The 12,931-nt window shown below is 52.7% G+C and overlaps 1 protein-coding gene across 2 annotated transcripts; it reads right to left on the minus strand.

The window, feature by feature from the left end:
* Positions 1-101: 101 nt before the first annotated feature.
* Positions 102-12,531, minus strand: LMBR1L (limb development membrane protein 1 like). 2 transcript variants are annotated; one of them, XM_008704541.2, is made up of 17 exons: positions 12,175-12,531; positions 8,926-9,010; positions 7,813-7,846; positions 6,681-6,820; positions 6,382-6,485; positions 5,412-5,535; positions 4,623-4,691; positions 4,433-4,497; positions 4,026-4,098; positions 3,852-3,935; positions 3,679-3,755; positions 3,045-3,122; positions 2,833-2,906; positions 2,512-2,602; positions 2,344-2,410; positions 893-1,054; positions 102-699 (listed from the first exon to the last, which is right to left on the minus strand). In XM_008704541.2, exons 1-17 carry the CDS (start codon positions 12,244-12,246, stop codon positions 632-634), a joined length of 1,467 nt encoding a protein of 488 aa, XP_008702763.1. In that variant the 5' UTR covers positions 12,247-12,531; the 3' UTR covers positions 102-631. The 2 variants fall into 2 exon arrangements, with proteins under 2 accessions (XP_008702763.1, XP_040498339.1); XM_040642405.1 differs by lacking the exon at positions 6,681-6,820 and having other exon boundaries at positions 12,175-12,232.
* Between the last annotated feature and the right edge of the window lie 400 nt (positions 12,532-12,931).

The following is a 12,931-nucleotide window of genomic DNA, read 5'->3' on the forward strand; positions in this document are numbered from 1 at the left end:
AGGAGAAGGGAAAGATGGAGGCAGGATCCCTCTGTTTTTCTTAGTTGGTAGATTCAGAATTGGTGGGAATAAGGCTGTTCAATAGACACAGAGACAGACCCTTTAAAAAACCAAAGCAAACCCTGGGATCAACTTTATTGCTGATGGTTGTGGTCTCTTCTTCCCTACGCCCTTGTCTCTCTGATGGTCCAAAGCCCCTCCAGAATAGCACAGTGCTTAGGCTCTGCTGGGCCAGAAGCAAGGGAGACAACCTGCCTCCCAAGTCAGCCCCTGGCTCAGTTTCTCCCCTGTCCCCACCCCACCCTATTGCACATCAAATCATGTAAACATGGCTACGGGCATGGCCCTGAACCGCAGTGAGGCAGATTGATGTATAAACAGATTTGGGACCAGGAGCCAGACCCAGTCACCCAGCCCCACTCCATGCTGGGGCCCACAGTTAAATTTGGAAAAGCAGGGGGGCCTGGTCCCAAACTCTGGCTCAGATTATGCAACAGTGCAGACAGCTCAGCTCCCCTCTACCACCCTCTCAGATTCCAGGTCCTGTGGTCCACCCACCCCTGGGCGCCCCTCCAGGCCTGGGCAGCAGATGGCAGTGTCCAGTTTTCTCCCTCCCACCCCCAGCTGGAAGTCATTGGTGCTGGGTCTTCCGAGATGCCCGGGGAAAACCGGAGACGGGCAATGGCAATCTGTCCAGCCCTAGAGAAGAGGGAGGGTGGGCAGTCAAAAGCAGGGCACAGGTCCGGTCTCAGGGATAAGACAACCAAGCCACAGATGAGGTACGTTACAAACAAAGCAGACAGCATGCCATCTCTCCTGCTTGGATGACCATGGTTCCAGAGGGCCCCACCTCACAACCACCCCATCAGCCTGCGCCCCCACTCCCTCTCACCAAAGGCCCGGATCAGCTCTGCCCGCACAGCCGCGGTAAAGGTCTTCACCAGACAGAGAGTGGTGAGGCCCGCGAAGGCTGCGTTGTAGAGGAACACGATGTAGAAATTGCCCAGCCAGTTGAAGCGTCCAAAGTCACCCAGCAGGTCAAAGCGAGTGAGCCCTGAAGTACAAAGGCCAATATGGGAGTGGGCTCCCCAGCTCCTCCCTGGCTCAGAGCCCAGTTTTCTGCTGCCTCCTAGTGGCCATATCTCAACACTGCAATTGACAGGTTGGCCTCTTCTATGTATTAATTGTTCCTACTTCCCAACTTGTCTCAGAGGGAGTTATGGCTGGTGAAGAAAGTGTCAGCAGCTAGGCTTGCTCCAACTTCCCTTCCAAAGTTCGGCATCTTCTTCTCCAGTGGGCGCCCCCTCCCCCGGCTCCATGTGTCCCAAGGAGCTCCCTGGGCCTGCTACTTGTTCCTGGGCCAGGAGCCTAAAAGCTGATCACCCAGTGTGGAGGCTAAGAGCCCCGACTCTGATCAGGCGGCTTTGGTTCAGATCCAAACTCCACCCCTAACTAATCGTGTGATCTGCAGATTCCTTAAATTTCTGTGCCTCAGTTTCCTTCACTATAGAGAAAATAATGGGGCTGTGAGAATTCAATGAAACAACACATATATCATAATAATGTCATTGTAAGTCCAACTTTTGGGGCCATCCCCACTTAAAAAATATTCTTACCTGCATCCAACCTAAAGGAACTAACTAGTGGACTCACAAGCCTAGTTTCCTACTGAATCCCCATGGCGTAAGTACAATGGCACAGTGGACACAGTATGAACTGAAGAACCAAACAGAACTGATGTAAATACTAAATCATTTAGGATATATGGTTCATGATGTGGTGAAGGGGGAACTCCCATACTACCCTGGGGGGAACTATTACACTTCTGAACATTTTTACTGGGCAATTGTAGACGATAGCTCTAAAGATGGAAGAAGGACTGAGTGTATTAGTTGATGTCCCAGTGTGTGGGAAAAAGCGCTGGACTGGTGTTTAAGAGACAAGGGTTCTAGCCTGACTTGGCCTTGCTTCAAGCGAGCTGTTTAACTAAGTAAATTGATTAGCTTCTCTTGTTTCTTGTCTTTATAAAATGAGAATGTTTCTTAGAGGATCCAGCTCAGAGGAAGATTTGGGGGAAAGTGGTGCTTCTCCACCAAAAAATGGAAGTAAATAGGGAAGGCTGTGGGATATAGCTAATGGAAAAGTATGAGCTTTGAAGCAACACTATTCTGAAGCTCAACACAAGCATTTTACAGAGCCTCAATTTCTCCATCTGTATAATGGGGGTAATACCTCCTCATAGGTTTGTTGTGGGAATTAGAGAGAGAATGTATATAAAATGTATGCTTAGCACCAGTAGGTACTCAGAAAAAGCCAATTCCCTTACCTTCTTTTGCTACTTACCCAGGGTTCGAGAAAAGACAGGAAGTGCTGAGCTTAGGACCAGGAGACAGACACAGTTCCCAATTATCTAGGTGGGAGTAAGGAAAGGGGAGGTGAGGGTAGCAGAGCTGCCAGCACCTAGCACCCCGGTATGCCCCCGGGAGGCTTCCTTTATTCCTGCCTAGCTACCTGTGTCATGGCTGTGTCATGCCATCTGGGCCGCAGGCTCCGGAAGAATGGAGAGCTGTAGAATCCCACAACTGAGGATACCATCAGGTAACTGCCATTAGGTTAAGGAAGAACTGGCCAGCCCCCAAGGATTATGCCTCATCTCAAAGGGAATGGACCTCTCCCCCAAGCCTCCTTTCAAATAAAGTCTTTTCCTTCTTCCTGAACCCCAGGTGGGGGAAGACTTGCCCCCTTCCCCATCATTCCCACCACACCTCCCCACCACAGTCCCAGGAGATAGATTCAGTGAAGAGAGGCAATGATGGGTTTCCAGAAGGATACAAGATGAGTACAACCTGAATGACGGCACCAAAGGAGCCCAGCTTGGAGAAGGAGACCTGGCCCAGGGAGGCATCCTGAGAAATGGAGTGGTGTCACTATGGAGTACTCCCTTCCAGGAGCACCACCCAGCACCCAAATTCCTTCTGGCCTCAGCTTTTGTCTCTCATCCCAGCCTTTCTTAAGACCTCCCCAAAAGATAGGCAGCCTAGTACCTGCATGCCCCGGGGCATGGCAGCCTCATCGATGAGCAGCTCCAGGATGTGGATGGCCACAGTGAGCACAGAGAGGCCCTGTGGGAAGCAAGGTCATGGACTCCCATTCCTGCCCCAGCCCAGAGCTGTATTCGGAACTGAATGTTAAGAGCAGATACTCTGGTCCAACATTTTCAGTTTCCCATTAGCTGTGTGGGACCTCGTCAAGGTTACTGCTAGCAACAGAGCACCTTTGAGGGTATTGTAAGACACAAACTTTCGGGGTGGGAGGATTGCAAAAAGATCGAAGAGAAAAATCTTCCCCCAGACCGATAAGACTTATTTCCAAGTCCAGAACACGGCAAGTGGAGGGATGAACTGATTTCAACCCTTATTTTCACCCCAGAGAAAACCTGTGTAACTACTCAGTGGCCATGTATGACATTAGGCAAACTCCTTCACTCCTGTTTCTTCATCTACAAAATGGGGATTGATGTGCTCAGTACAGGGCAGGACACAAAATAGGCAATCAGTGAGAGGGAACTACTATTACTGATGATAACCGGGTCCCTGTACCTCCTTCCTCTTCCCTGAGAAGACCTAAAGTAGTCAAGAGCCTACTATTCCTCACCTCCACCAGGAATGGAATACCTACCGTCAGCACCAGCAAGCACAGCATGGCCAGAGGGTAGCCCAGGTTCCGCTGCCAGGCTGAAGCCTTCCGCCGCTTCTCTGTACAGGGATGGAAAGCTGTCAGCAAGGGCCTAGAACGACGGGCCACTCTCCTTGGGGAAACACAGGTATCCCAATCCCTACCAACCTACATACCCAGCAGGACCCTCTGTGTCTGCAGAGCCAGGACCTGTCTGTGCAGCAGCTCCATATCCAAATGCAGCCAGCAGGAGGTGGGATCTGAGGGCAGAGAAGATGGTGCTGCTTCCAGTCCTGCAGCCCCCATCCAAGCCACAGCCCCCGTCCCAGCTGGGGAGAACCACAACTCACTGCAAATCCTGCGGGTTAAAGCTGCCTCCTCAAAGGCTGAGCAGTACAGCTGCTCCTCCAGGTCTTCCAGCAGCTGGGGACAGGGGAAAGGGAGGGACTAACTGTCAGAGGCTCCCAGATCCCAAGGGCCCCAGGAGACCCCTGCTCATCCCAGGCTCCACAGTCTCATTCCTTCCCCTAACCCTCATTCACCACCCTGTGGCCAGAAGCTTTATCCAGTCCCCCCCAACTGCCTTTCGCTCTGCCTTGCATGTCTGGTGACCACCAGCTCCAGATGATGGCGTTGAAGGATACAGGAGCCACCAAAGGCTGTGGCCTTCCGCAAGGTGTGTGCTACACAACTGTAGGGTAGCTTCGCTGTTTGGTTCCAGCTTTGCAGGAATCAAAGGGCAAAAAGCACCACATACCCGAGGCTTGACCAGTAGCTTCCCAGTGACCGAGAACATGCGGGCGAGACCTAGTGGAGTACACACTGTGGGGACAGAAGCCGGTTACCTGCCAGACCCTTCGGTCCACCACTTCCCCTACCCACCCTTCCACCCTGGTTACTTTAATCCACGGACCTTACCCATTCCCTCCAAGACCCTGAACACTCACCCAGGAGCAGCAGGACCCCAAGAAAGGAGATACAGGAGTAGAGGTAGGGGAGGTAGTACTCCCAGAAGTCTAAGGGTAAAAAAGAAGTATGTCAGTTGGTCTCTCTTCCAGGTTCCTGGGGGCTGATGGGCCTCAGAGACTAGCAAGGACACCACCCATAAGCCTACAGGGGTTAGGCAAGTAATGTGAATGAGGAAAGCTGGCCCAGTGTCAGCAGAAGAGGGAGCAGTGGGGCTACAGCAAATTGGAGGCCCTAAGCCATATCTAAAGAACACGACTACAGGGGCGCCCAGGTGGCTCAGCAGGTTAAGCCTCTGCCTTCAGCTCAGGTCATGATCCCAGCGTCCTGGGATCAAAGACTGCACTGGGCTCCCTGATCAGTGAGGAATTCGCTTCTCCCTAAATAAATTAAACAAATAAAATTTTTAAAAAATAAGATGAAAAAAAAAAAAGGAACACAACTGGTATTAGGCCCAGTCCCTGAGGCCTAGTGTGGCCAGATCCTCAACGTTGTCAGGCAAAACCACAAATCTGGATATTAATGTGAAATCTCTCAATTATTGCATGTCAGCAACTGACTCATTTATATTTTTAATCATTGCATGGGCGCAAGGGATCATTTCTCAGGCTGGACTTGGCCTGACGTCCATCAGTTTGAAACTTCAGTCTAAGAAGCACATTCCCAACCTTCTCCACCTTAGAGGGATACAGTTGTTCCAGGCAGGGAACATCAGCCAACTGCAGAGCCACTCAGCCTGGAGGGGGGTGGGGGGAAGCCAGCCCTCTCACCATAGAGTGACTCCCTGCTGGCCTTGTTGTCCACAATGGCCGACGCCACCCACACCATGCCCAGCACCAGTAGGGTTAGGAGCATCAACATCACCACCGTCTCGTAGACCCGGGCCAGGACACCCTACAGGAGGAGGAAATAGGTAAGGGGCAGGATCAACATCGGGGGAAGGAAGGAGACATAGGATGGCAGCCTGGCTGGGGAAACCAGAGAGGGCTGGATTCAGGAGACAGGGAAGGGCGTCTCCTTCTTATTCTGCTGAATCACTCTGTCCTCCAACCCTACATCTAGGGCCATTCCTTATACCGGACAGTCTTCGTGGGCAACCCCCCTCCCCGAATCCCTTCCCCACCCTGCCTTGCCCTGAGAGGCTGACCCCTGAGGGCTGCATCACACAAGCTCTTTGCCCTCTGGTTCAGCTTGCCCAGTGAGAAGGACAGGCAGGAGAGTAGAACGTAGGAAGAGAGGGGGGTCAGGGTATTTCTTCAGTTTCCTTCAATCTTTGACACTATGGTTTTGGCAGTAGCTGTGAAACACCTCCAGCTTCAACTATCAGTCGGTTCCAGAAGCTATTTCTTCCTTTTGCTCCCACAGGCCTAGGGGTGGTAATGACTTCCTACTGGCAGTAGCACCTCCAATTTCTTGTTGATCCCCTTAACTCTGACTAAACCTGTGCAAAGTCTTTGTTAAAATCTCTTCACTTGGGGCGCCTGGGTGGCTCAGTCAGTTAAGCATCCGACTCTTCCTTTCGGCTCCAGTCATGATCTCAGGGTTGTGAGAATGAGCCCCACGTCAGGCTCTGCACTGGGTGTGGAGCCTGCTTAAGACTGTCTCCCTCCCTCTGCCCCCCCTAAAATAAACAAACAAACAAACAAACAAACAAACAAAACAAAATAAAATCTCTTCAGTTGAACCACCTGAGTGGAATTCTGTTTCCTGCCTAGATTGATTGATATATCCCCCACTCACCTTTCTGGAGCCAGCGAAGCCCTCAGACTCAGTGAAGAAGTATGCAAAGGGCATGAGGAAGATGAGGGACAGGTTGGAGAAGAGAAAAACGAGGTTCCAGAGGCCTAGAGCAAACAAGAAAAAGCCGAGGGGGTCAGTGTGGGGGGGGGCGGGCGGACAACCTACCAGGGACTGACCATGTGGTGGAGGAGGGGGCAAGGATGGGGTGATATATGACTAATTGGCCAAGACTGCCTGCGTCTGCATGAACCTAGTCTGTTCCCTGTCACCACCCCAAGTTGCAACCAGGAGCCACGTACCATGGATGAGGGAGCCATTGAGCCACTGGATATAGTAGTTCCGAGGCAGTGAGAGGAGCACCTCGTTGCTGATAATGGAGAAGGGCAGGAGCAGGACAGCACCCAGGGCAACCGCCAGGGTAAAGGTGCAGAGCTCGAGCCTGGGCAGAGAATGGGCAGTGCCCTTGCTTAGCTCAGACACTCACTTCTCTGGGCACCTATGGCTTCTCCTGGAACTACCTGTAGCGGTGACAGACTGAGGGAAGGAGCCATCCAGCTAAGGCTCCACTGACTGCCCCTTAAACTCCCCCTCCAAGGAAGCCCTGGCGCTAGGGATGGGCACACCTTAGGCATTCATGTCGTGGGTCACGACACTTGCCCAGACTATCCCCAGGAAGGTAGTCCTCCTACACATGCCTGCCAGGTACAGCAGGCATGCTAAGCTAAGGGACTTCTCTTCTCTTCTCTGCTCAGAGTATGGATTTCTGAGCTTGCCTTCTCTAGCGCAAACAAGAGCAGGGTCACCCCATATGGCTAGGCCCTGCATGAAGGCAATAGGCAAAGGGGGAAAAGAAGGACCTGAAACCCAGCTTCATAGCCAAGGCCTGTGTCCAGGGCTGCCTCAGGTGAACAGAAGAGACATTTTTACTTGGTCCACCAAGGCGGGAAGATTGCCTTCTTTTAATCTGTTGACTGGAGGGGTCATCTCTATATTTTCCCTGTTTGTGCTAATGAATAATAACAGCCTGGAGCAAGGGCCGTCCTGTCAGAACCAAGCCTGCCCTGCCCTTGAGGATTCCACCTTCCACATCCCCCGCTCTAGTCCATGGGTCTACGTCCCTGCCCCACTCCTTCCCTGATGACCACTGGGAGGTGAAGCCAAGCTAGAACCATTTCCGGTGACTCAGGCCCCAGCTCACAGTTCCTGGCCAAGAGGCTCCCAGAAACTCCTGGCCTAACCAGGGAGACAGGAACAACAACTTTTCCAAGCGTCCCCAGGGCGAGGTAAAGCCGGAAGAAGCCAGAAATGGAGTGGAAGCAGGAACCCTCTGTTCACTGTATGACATCCCACTCTCCCCCCAGCTCCAGAATTCTCACTGGATCCCAGATTCTAAAGGTTCCTAGTGCCAGGAGCTGGGAGAGCAACACTTACGCAATCTTGTTGACTGTGGCATCTTCATCGTCCACTACAAGAGAGAGGCATGGGGAAGAGGAGAGACATCAGTGGGCAGCTCTGGGAACCATCTGTGCTGCAGTGTGCCCTCCTGCCCCATCCCTGCCCCCTGAGGAAGGGCCTGGGCCACAGAGGCAGAGCTGGACAGGAGGCTCTGGGAGAGTTCACACTACGAACCCCACAACCTATTCTCTGGCCAAGGTGGCAGCTTAAAGATCTGTGGTCCCAGGTGGAAAGAGCACAGGCCAGAAATTCTCTCACTTCCCTCCCTCCCCATGATCTCTCTCATTGTAGGCTCCTCTTTGTAAGCTGAAAATATCAGAAACAACTGGTTTGGGAGGCTGATTACATCGGTGGCTTGGGGCAGCAAAGGGAAATGAGGCGGGGTGGGGGGGAGATTCACAGAGAAAGTCCTCGGGAGAATTATACTGAGGAGTAGCTAGCCTTCTTGGGTGGGGGTTCCTGAAGCCTTCTGGACGGGAGGAAAGACTAGGGCCAGGACAGGATGATCTGGATAGGCTGGGGCTAGGAATCGGGGCAAGTGTGTCCCCCCAAATCGCACAATGCCTACAGGAAGGAAAGCTCCGATCTGAGCACACTTAACGCTCCCTATAAAGAGCAAGGCCACCATCACCAGGTCCCGGGGGCCCCAGTGTCAGATAGGTCTCTGTTTCTGGATGTGAGTGCAGTGGTTGAGGAGAGGACAGAGCTTGTGCCCATGATAACATTCACTCTAAAGGTTGTCCATTTTAGGTTCACAGAGGGCTTTCACATGAACCATCTCATTTGGTCCACGCAAGGTCAATGAATCGGTTAGAGACTGTTAGGCCCATTTTGTAGAGGATGGAACTGAGGGTCAGGAAAGTCACAGGACTTGCCCAGGGCTTTATTAGTTGCAGACCCTTCTGTCTAGACTTTCCACTATCCCGCCTTGCCCCGGCCTGTGGAAGAAGTGAAGCAGAAGCGGCAAAGGCTGTGGAACAGCTACCTTTCCTTTCCCAGCAGCACACATGGCCCACTCCCCCGAGGCTGGTCCCATGTCAAGAGGAACACTGGCAGAGGGTAGGGGAGAGGCAGGGCAGTCGCAGGTACCTGTGGTGAACTCAGCAGGCTTCTTGAAGTGGGTCAGGGCGACATGGCAGAGGATGTAGAGTGTCGCAAACAGAAGTGTTGAGATCTGCGGCAGAGTGGGAGCTGGGATGAGAAGCTCCTAGCACATTCCACAGCCCCAGTGGGCCTCTCTGTTAATTCTATGGGGTCACTTTTCCAAAACAAGGCTCCATACTTCTAGGGGTTCCATCTTTCTCCCCAGCATTTCCTTCTAGTCAGGGCCCTCAGGGGCCTCTAAGAAGCACCAGACAAAGGATGGGGAAACAGCATTATGTCCAGCCCTGTGAAACCTTTTCCGGGAGAAAACAGCTTCAGCTGAACCCTGGTTGGTAAATAGGCAGAGAAAACTCCTAGAGACCCATATACACACATACCTGAAACAGGCCACAGAACCTGAGGGAATTTACTCCTAGCACATTATTGAAAAGCGAAGCAGGTTTCAGGGAAGAAGGGGATGTTTGCATTGTCCTGACACTCTGCTCCTCCTCCCACCCCTCCTTGTCCCTGCTGCCACTTTGAACCAAGCTCCAGGAGACAGTAAGTAGGAATCATGCTCCTAGGCTAAGTCAGAATTTCTAGGGTCGCCTGGGTGGTTCAGTCGGTTGGGCGCCTGCCTTTGGCTCAGGTCATGATTCCAGGGTCTTGGGACAAGCCCAAGTCGGGCTCCCCACTCAGAGAGGGAGTCTGCTTCTCCCTCTCCCACTGACTCTCTCCCCAGCTTGGGCTCTCTCTCACTCACTCTTTCTCTTTCAACTAAGTAAGTAAAATCTTAAAAAAAAAAAAATTCTACTCTGTGTTTATTCAGGGCCCCTGGAAGATCAGGTCTGCTCTGGGACAAACCAGAGCCTCATTTAATCCCTTGCCCCGAGAGTAGACCTTAGTTGGGGCCCCACATCTAAAATCTGCAATGTTTCTAGAGCCACATCAGCCCCTTTAAAGGCTGTCAATTCCTGGTCCCTATTCAAGTGACTTCCAACCCCAGAGCCAGGCTGTCCCATGGCCCTGGGCAATTGGCCCTCCAATCCACAGTCATGGCAGGACTTGGCCAAGTTAGTCTGCACATGCATGTATCCCTACCCTACCCCAAGTAAGCTGCTGTTGCCCAAGGGAGGAGTCTCTGGTCAGCCTGGCTTTACAATCAGAACCAGAGAGTCCTGAGATGTTATTGCATTTATTTTTATTTTTTAAATTAATTTATTTAAGCAATGTCTACACCCAACATGGGGCTTGAACTCATGACTCTGAGATTAAGAGTTGCACACTCTTCCAACTGAGCCAGCCAGGCACCCCGCCATGTTACTGCATTTAAAGTAAGCCAAGAGGGCACCTGGGTGGCTCAGATGGTTAAGTGTCTGCCTTTGGCTCAGGTCATGATCCCAGGGTCCTGGGATTGAGCCCCCACAGTGGGCCCCCTGCTCCACAGGGAGTCTGCTTCTCCCTCTCCTTTGCCCCTCCCCACCCCTGCTCCTGCTTTCTGTCTTGCTCTCTCTCTGATTCAAATAAATAAACAAATAAATAAATATTTTTTAAAAAATAAAAATATTTAAAAAAAAATAATAAAGCAAGCTAAGAAAGCAGGATCAGTCTCCTGGGTCCTCCAGTCTCCAAGAGCAGCTGACCCCACAGGGAATCCACACACAGTTATCTATACGTGGAAAGAAGAAGTCAAAGAGACCCAAGGACAGTGATGGGTCTAGAACAAAATTTTAGCTTTTAACATTAGGGAAGCAGAGTAGAATGAGTTACTCAGATTGTAGTGAAGAGTTCTACTGCCTAGTGCTCCCTCTGCCCTTGGGCTTGCATAATAGCCAGGAAGGTGGGAGGGATCAAAAGGTCAGGCTGGAGCTCCACGCAGTTCCAGCACAGGCTAGGTCATTCTCTAGAGCAGGGCATGGGAGCCAGGTGGGGGAGGCACCAGAAGCCTTCAGGCTGCCCTTGGCCAGCACTGATGTCCTCAGCTAATAGGACTAAAGAATGGGGGAGACATCTAGGAGGCTGCTTCTCTGTCCAAGGTCTCATCCCTCCCTGTTCTCTAGGAATGTGGGCCTCTGTCCCTACAAAGTTTCAAAGCCTGGGCGTGTCTCCCAACATGCCCAACCTCACCATGTGGGACTATCCACTAAGGATCACACAAGGAAAGTTGATCCAGAGTTCCACACATGGACAAATATATTCCCTTCCCTACTTTTCAGTCCTCACAGGTGGCTCACTTTACCCCTCCTCCAGTCTGAGGCTGCCCAGGGCAGAATGAGAAAAATAAAGGATGACCCCATCAGTGCGTCCCCTACTCATTAACACTTCTATTCTTCCAAACCTTTCCTTTTTGCCTTTCGTTTAGTGTTTGGGGGTCAGGGCTACTCTGGGGAACTCTGAGGAAAGAGGGGAGAGATGAGAATTGAAAGCAGGCCTGAGGAAGATGCAGCTCCCTAAGTTTCCCCAGGGATTCCCCTGGGGCCCAGAGGCGAAGAGTCCATCGCCGTGTGGCAGGTTCAGCTGTTGCTCAAGGTGGCAGTGGGAGAGTAGGGAACGCAGCCTGCTGCCCTGAGTGGGGGCGGTACCACTCACAGGGGAAATCCCTGAATGGCTGGGGAGCTAGGAACCTCGGCTTACAGGGGTTTCCAACAAGCACCGATGAAGGGGGAAATAAGGGGATACCTTAGTTGTTCTCCATCTCTACACAGCAGAATCCACCCCACAAGAGTCCTCCCTTCCGAAGTAGGAGACCCATCAGAGTGCCCCGTTCCTCTGGCATGCCACCCTTACACCTCCCAAGTCTTTTCTGGAAACTAGTTCAGTGTTTGGACGTCTCCCTTTCTTCAAACATCAGCGGAGTTGGCGGGATCTCCCCCTGTTAAACCCATTCCTCTCAGACTATCCGATTACGATCGAAATCACTAGACTCGCAGACCCACGCCCTGAACCCCCGCAGGGGTGGGGGACTGGAGGGCGGGCGGGGGGAGGGGCGTGTAGAGGGGAGGAACGGAAACCGACCCGCGGCTTTGTTTATCGCGCAGCTACCCAACTGATCCGATCTAGAGGTTCACCAGCCGGGGCGCCGGTCCTTCCGTCAGGCCGGGGCTATTCGTCCTTCGCCCCTGGACCACGCAGGCCCTAATGGGGCTCTGAGCCTGGGTGGTCGCACTGCGACCCGAACTTCTCCCTCTCCCGCGACACCCGTGCTTCTCCCCCGCTTAGTCCTATTTACCCTTTCTGCCCGGGTCCCGTACTCACAATGCACTCGCGAACCCTCTCGTGGAAGAGCTGCTCTCGCACGGATAGCACTTCGTAGTCAGCTGCTTCCATACTCTGCTCAGCATGACTGGGGCGGGGGTGTCTCCGGGCCCGGGGAGGACAAGCGGGGATGAAGCCGCCGCCGCCAAGCACCCGGACCCAACCAAGGAGCCTTTCCTCGCAGCCTGCGGCGGAAACTCGAGGTAATTTGGAGCTCAGATTCAGTCTTCCGGACGCCTTAAAGGGGCAGGCACCGGGCGCCTCGTTTTAAAGGGCCCCGGCCCCCTCTGCTCCCTCCCCTTTAAGGTCCGGACTCCGTCAACTTTAACGCAAACACCCTCCAACAAATTTGCAAAGAGGAAGCGCAGGTGCTGGTTCTATCTACCGAAGACCAACTGACGACGCAAGGGATGGGCGGGTTTCTTCCAGTGAGCGGAGTTCATTGGCTCCTAGGGAGCTGCCGCTCATCGCGAGAAGAACGTTGATAGGCTCGCCCCGTGGGAGGAGGCGGGATCTTTGGGGCCTCAGAGTGCTCGCTCTAAAACTAAGCAGCCGTCTCCTTCAGCTCCTGCGTTTTCCGAGCGACCAAGATTTTAATTTGACTGTAGTTAAATGAACCATTTGGACCAGGCCGGCCAGGCAGGATGTGAGAGCACCAAGGGGGTTCTGAAAGGTACCGCTGCCCAGTCACCCAAGGCCTGTAGCAGCATTTTCTGAAAGTGTGTTTCTGTTGGGGTGGGGCCCTTCCAGGGCTAGG

The sequence above is a fragment of the Ursus maritimus genome, unplaced genomic scaffold, assembly GCF_017311325.1.
Source record: "Ursus maritimus isolate PB19 unplaced genomic scaffold, ASM1731132v1 scaffold_26, whole genome shotgun sequence".
In the NCBI taxonomy this organism is placed as follows: Eukaryota; Metazoa; Chordata; class Mammalia; order Carnivora; family Ursidae; genus Ursus; species Ursus maritimus.